The 6613-nt window shown below is 45.3% G+C and overlaps 1 protein-coding gene across 1 annotated transcript; it reads left to right on the top strand.

Moving 5' to 3' along the window:
* The first annotated feature begins 373 nt into the window (after window positions 1-373).
* Window positions 374-3216, top strand: LOC148024374 (uncharacterized). The gene is made up of 2 exons (XM_087694005.1): window positions 374-1267; window positions 2018-3216. Exons 1-2 carry the CDS (start codon window positions 621-623, stop codon window positions 2745-2747), a joined length of 1377 nt encoding a protein of 458 aa, XP_087550131.1. The 5' UTR covers window positions 374-620; the 3' UTR covers window positions 2748-3216.
* The last annotated feature ends 3397 nt before the right edge of the window (window positions 3217-6613 follow it).

The raw sequence follows: 6613 nt of genomic DNA on the forward strand, positions 1-6613 counted from the left end.
TGATGGATCCCCAGTTTATGGGATGCCAGTGAAAGCACTTGGAAATTTGTCTAATGGCCCTTGCGTTGCATGTGGCATTACTTTGGAGAGACTCATTGTGTTCAAGTTTTAGCGAAGCGCAAAAATTTGTGAATATACCTCAAAAGATATGGAACTCAAAGTTCGAACTCAACCCACACTCGAACCACTATGCCCCGCCGGCCGCGGTGACATCTACGCGTTCAAGATTCGAACTCACTTACAGCTGTTCTTTACTTGCACTTGTTGTTTGGCCTCCAGCAGTTGGCTTGGGCAGTGACAGGGCTTAATATGTGATTGTGAAAGTGGGAGGGGGAGAGGAGGCAGTCCTTTGCGGGTTGTGCCCAGCTTGTCTGCGGAAAAGGCGCCAGCCTAGCTGGCTTGCAATTTTGCCAAATGCTCTCTCTCTCTCTCGCCTTTGCATAAGGAATTAGTTCTCTCCCTCTCTCTCACAAACTCTTCTTTCATATACACGGGTCACACTCTCTCATTTCATCCTAATTTGTACCGTGCTTTCCTTCCTTCCTCTCGCTCCTTGCAGCCACAGCCACCTCCTCTCTCTGGCGATGGTACTGCAGCATCAGCTGCTGCTGCTATGAGCTATGGAGTCCCGTCCGTTCGCACGCGTCTCTGTAGGCGCACTCGGCCTGCGCTTCACGCACAGCTCGTCGCAGCAGGCACAGGCCGCAGCCACAGGCGCTCAACCCAACATTACTGCTAATAATGCCGCACAGTCGGCCTGGCCGTCGCCGCCATGCTTCTGCGAGATCAAGCTCTCCCATTTTGGCAAGCAGGTTGCGCCGGTGCCCTTCGCGTCATCGGCCCCGAAGGGAGAATCCCCCGACGCGAGCTTCTACCTGGACGAACCGGCCCTCACGAAGCTCCTCTCGGGCTCCTGCCTCGCCATAAGGCCGCCCCGCCTGCAGGTTGTCGTGTACTCGAGCCGCCGCCAGGGCCGCGTCCTCTCGAGCTTGTGCGGCCTTTCCGGGACCAAGAAGCTGGGGACCTTCAGCCTTCCTGTCGGGATGGAGCTTGCCTCCCCGAAGGGCGTCCTTTTGCACAGCGGCTGGTCCGCCATTGCCCCTTCCCTCGAGCTCCACCTCCTTGTCAAGGTCGAGCTTGACCCCCGCTACATCTTCCAATTCGACGGTGAGCCTGAGCTGAGCCCTCAGATTGTCCAGATTCAAGGCAACATCAGACAGCCCATCTTTACCTGCAAGTTCACCCGAGACAGAAGCTTCCGGTCCAGGTAAAAACGCAACGACGTTAGTAAGCCCCTTAATTATGCATGTAATGTAATTAGTTTCACATCAATCCTCTTCTTGCTTGAGCGGCTATCAATTCTCTGAGGGCCTTGATTTGATCTGGCGAAAGGGTGGAGATTGGTCGGGAGATTAAACTTGCTTTAAATCCCGTTCTTCTGAGGGTTTATGGATGCTACATTTTGATGTTCAAGGTCGAGTTCCAACACAATACAAGGGGGTGGCGTTTCGTGAGGCCTTGGAGTGTTTTAGATTAAATCAATGGGGGCATCTTAGTGAAGGTGGTGTAATCAGTAGCTGGCAGTAACCAGTTCAATCGAAAACATAGGAAAGAATGAGGGTCTGTGCCATCAAGAGTGACAGTCAGGCACTGACCTATAAATGAAAGGACAGACACCAAAGAGTGAGAGTATTAGACTCAGGCACTGACCTATTACCGGAAGAACAGCCACTAAAGACAGGTTGTGTCAGAGTCAGGCACTAGTCTCTCACTGGACCGAAAGGAAATAACAGTAAAGACTGAAGAGTGTCAGAATCAGGTACGACACGCAAGACTGATGGTGTGTCTATGGCGCACCTGCATGTACAGATTAGCCTTACATGGGAAGAAACTAGGCGCCATTGATGGGGCAGGCAATCAGGCAATGAGGCAATCATTGGAGTGGTGGTTTTGAGCGTTTAGCGAAAACTGTAGCTACTAGCAGACTGAGATTTTGTTTTCTTTGACGTTTCTGCAGGGCGAGTCAGATGGATGGGTACCTGGGCAACGACTGGGGGGCTGCTTCCCACCAAGGCGGAGGCAAAGACAGGAACAAGAAGGAGCGCAAGGGGTGGCTGATTCTAATATACGATCTGTCGGGGGCGGCGGTGGCGGCGGCGTCGATGGTGACGCCGTTTGTGCCGACGTCGGGCTCTGATAGGGTGAGCAGGTCGAACCCGGGGGCGTGGCTGATAATGAGGGCGGGGCCGATGGGGGAGGACGACTGGCGCCCATGGGGGAAGCTGGAGGCCTGGCGGGAGAAGGGCGGGGGAGGCAGCCTGGGCTGCCGCTTCCACCTGGTGGGGCCACCGGCGGCCTCGGCCGCCGAGGACGGGCGGGTGGCAGAGGCCGTCATAAGCGTGCAGAAGGGCGGCAGCTTCCTGATAGACACCGCGCGGCTGCGGCCAGCGTCACCGGGCGACAGCCCCCATAGCAGCGGGGCCGACTCCTCCCACCACCGCCTTCTCAAGCCGCCGCCGACACCGCCGCCTCCCCCCACCGGCTTCGTCATGAGCGCCCTTGTCCAGGGAGAGGGCAAGTCCAGCAAGCCGCACGTGCAGCTCGCCACCCGCCACGTGTCCTGCGTCGAGGACGCCGCTGTCTTCATGGCTCTGGCGGCCGCCGTCGACCTCAGCATGGACGCCTGCCTCCCCTTCAGCAGAAAGCTGGGCAAGTCCTTCCGTACCGGCCTTGGCGGTTCCATGTGACCCCCCGCCTCCCATTTTTGCACCGGCCCCCCCCCCTCTTATTAATGTTTTTGTCTCCGAAGTATTTTGTGCATCCTTTTTCCCCCGATTTTCTTTTCTCTTTTTTCTGTTTTGGTGCAATGATCCTTTTGCCCTTTTTTCCAATGTTCTCCTCCCCTTTTTATATAACGTTCGCTTTTTCCGGCTTTTTAGCCTTGTACCATGCAAATACTACATAAGAGCCAAAACTAATTGTACATCAGCCGGTGTGACGTTGCATCCATCCATACAAACAATCCCATTTTACATACCCCCTTCAGCAGGCTTCGCCTCATTTTTGCACTATTTTACTGTATCCTTTGAGCATGATTAACCAAATCTAACACGTGGCATTTGTAAGTGGAGTGCATTGGGAAATTCTCACACTATCCTCTCTCTGACCCTCAAAAACTTAGATTAACAGTATTTGATAACGACTCATAATTATTTATGGATAGTATGCCAAAAATTAGTACAATGTTGCACCAATACCAATTTTATTGTCTACACAACAAAGTTTGTGAATGGTTGAGTCTCTTCTACCCTTGTGGAATCAACCCTTGCGTCCACAAAAGATATTTATATTCATGGCCTAATAATTGAAAATTGCATTGAAGTTCCAAATGTAGGTGTTTATATGTCACCACTATCTCTAACAAACCAAATTGTCATCACAAGGATATCAAAGCATTTAGAAACAACAATGCAAACTTATTTATTGATACTTTTAATCTTAACATGCTAGTCAATGCTACACATGTGCAATGTGCCTCAAAGCATAGTTTGGGTGTAAAATTTTTGGGCATCATGAACATTTGTGGCCAAGTAATTCAATGTTCCTCTTTCTCCAAAGAGCATAGATAGTATATAATTTTGATTTTTGCCCACTTGGCCTATTTGTTTTTCGAAGGAATATTGACCATCAAAACTTCTCGTGACATCCTTAAAAGAATCTCTTAAAATTTGAGCACTAGATATTGAAGGATGAAAGAACACAAACTTTTCCTCTTATTAAGGAATAAATTGATCTTAAATATTGCAAGATAAGGATCTTGCTTAACCCGCTTTGCATGAATTGTAGGCTTGCAAAGCTTAGGTTGCACCTAGCTCACGTCACACATTTGTTAAGGATAGATATAGCATGCTTCACAGGTAGCAAATGGTGTGCTCTACACATGCTATTGTGTAGAACCTTGCAAATGTCAAGAGACAATATGTATGTTTTTGTAATGTGCCAAGAGACTCTTTAAGTTATTTATGTTTCAATGTTAAAAGCTCACATATTTCAAAGGATTGATATATCTTTATGTAAGTACATATGGCAACATAATCAAATTGCAATCATTATAATGTCAAAACTAAAATACATAATGGAAACGTTGGCACGAGTATTTGATATCATTTAATAATGTTGAAGTATTGTATCAAATAGATTGCTATAGTACGTATTATAATACTTTTACTCGGGAAAATCATCACCTAAGAATTTTTTATCCTATTAAGTTAACACATAATAAGTCTTGTAACTAAATATGGGGACATGTAAACTCAAACAAATCATAACCCAAAGTTTTGATCTCCTCATGTGAACACATATTGTGTTCTTTATTGTCCCCTCTTAGATTTATATAACATGTAACGTACATAGATTGCGACATGTTTTAGTAGTACATTGGGAGTCTAATCTAAAAGATGCCGCTTGGCACTCCCACGGAATGTCACAGGGTTTGTCAGTTAACAATTCTTGAGTCTACTCCACTACGAAATGTATTGGCCAACCTTGTTAGGATTGACTTAAATCTTCTTGGATGTATAATGGTCAAGTCATTTTACAGTCTTTTAACGTTGATCTACTTTGCATAGAGCATTTAAATCGAGGCGGACTTATATCGCACTTGGTTCAAAGAGAATGGGAAAGGAGAGGGATGCATCGCTCGACCTCTCCATCCATAGAGTAAAGTCCCATTCCGGTCCCCTAAAACAATCTTCCATGAACGGTGGCTATAGTCTTTGTCAATCTGAAAAAAATGTCGAATTACGATTCATTTTTTAATTTTTAATTAAATAAAAATTGTTAGTTATAAATATCAGTTAGTTTTTACTTTAGTTAGTAACCTTACTAACTTATTAATTGACTAACTAACTTTCGAACTAACCAACTATTGCGTGGAAGTATTACATTCTCCTCCTCTTAGAGAAATCGAGATGTCCTCATCTCGAGAGAAACCATGGGTATTGTTGATGAAGAGTATTCTCATCTATCCATGTAGCATCTTCTTCAAGATAATCCTTCCACTGGACAAGGTATTCTCTAAGGGTTCTACTCCTCAATTGTCTTTCTCTAGTATTTAGGATTTTATTTGGCTGCAGCTCAAGGACTCCTTGGCTAGGCATTACAATTTGTTAATCACTCTTAGTACATGGCTAGCATTAGACACATATTTCTTTAGTAGACTAACATGAAATACGTTGTGAACTTTTACATTTTCATGGAGTTGAAGTTTGTAAGCATTAGGTCTTAGGCTTTTGAGGATCATATAAGGCCCGCAATACCTTGGGCTAAGATTTTTAAATTCTTCCAAGGATAAGAAACTCTTCTTGGGTCATACACAAATGAAAACCATATCCCCCTCCTTGAAGAGCCGCTCTTGCTTGTTCAAATCTGCATAATCCTTCTGCCTATCCTTGGTGATTTTGATGTCTTGCCTAATGCCCTTAACTTGTTTATCCATTTCTTCTAGCATCTTCTTAGAAGCCTCTATCCTTAAAGTAGGGTCCAAGAAATTTAATGGAGAATGGCAGTCATGCCCATACAAGGCTTAGAAAGATGTCATTTGAATGCTTTGCTGGAAGGAAGCATTGTAGGCGAACTTCACCAAGGGTAGATATTCGATCCACTTCTTGGGTTCGTGACAACAATATGCTTGCATGTGGTGCTCATCATCTTGGGAAGTCAAAGGCTCCTTGGGTACTAGTGGCTTTTGTACACATTTGACGGTTACATCTGATATCCGCTTGCTAAGCACGCTAGGCTGAGGATCTACCTTTCGAATAGTCCTGTTTGGTTTCTTGATTTCAATCGTGAGGGGTTCAGTCACTTCAACATTGTTGACTAAAGACTTGAATTTTTGTTTAGATTTCCTCTTGCACTTCTTTGCTTTTGCTACGATCTGGCCTTTAGCTGAGGTGGTTCAGCAGGGGGTTTTGGTACCCAAATCCATCGATTACCTGCGTAATACCCTTGAGTACGTAGCAATACTTTGGATATCCATCGCAATGTTGTATTGGCTCTCCATCGATACCTTTGTTTATAAGACTTGGGCTTCTTTTGTGGTCTTTTACAATATTTATAAGTCCAAAGCCTATCCTTGGCATTGTCTCCTAACCTTCTTGTTTCAAGCATAGCCTCGTTCACTAGTTCTCTTTGTTCCACATGTGCTTGTATAAACTCTTTCAACAAGTCCTTGCTCTCATTACTAGGCTTGCCTAATATGTCAGAATGTTCCTCATCTTTCCCTTGAGGTTTAATGAGGTCACCCTTGCTAAAAGTTATGATTATCCTCACACTTGGTAGTGTCAAGTGTATCCTCTATGTTACATAATTAGCCTCACACTTCGTCACCCTTTTGAAGGGTCGTCCGAGGAGGATTTTCTTTCCACAATTAGCACTATTTGGAGAAACATGGAATAGGATAGACAAGCTTTCCGTTTCAATAGTTACAAGGATCTTGCACTTTCCTATAAGTGCTTGTGTGTGTCTCCCCCAAGGACTAAGAGTTGCATTAGTCGGTGTGAGCTCTGGTTGACCTAGTAGGGTTCATGTTTCATAGGTTAAGTTATTAAAATCT

Source organism: Lygodium microphyllum, chromosome 15 (assembly GCF_053477565.2).
Source record: "Lygodium microphyllum isolate KBCC chromosome 15, Lygodium_microphyllum_v1.1.10, whole genome shotgun sequence".
NCBI classification, from domain to species: domain Eukaryota; kingdom Viridiplantae; phylum Streptophyta; class Polypodiopsida; order Schizaeales; family Lygodiaceae; genus Lygodium; species Lygodium microphyllum.

Excerpts from the sequence above, each read along its gene's own strand:
- LOC148024374 (XM_087694005.1), top strand. The coding sequence starts at position 621 with ATGGAGTCCCGTCCGTTCGCACGCGTCTCTGTAGGCGCACTCGGCCTG. Across the intron at positions 1,268-2,017 it reads GACAGAAGCTTCCGGTCCAG|GGCGAGTCAGATGGATGGGT; the intron begins GTAAAAACGCAA and ends ACGTTTCTGCAG.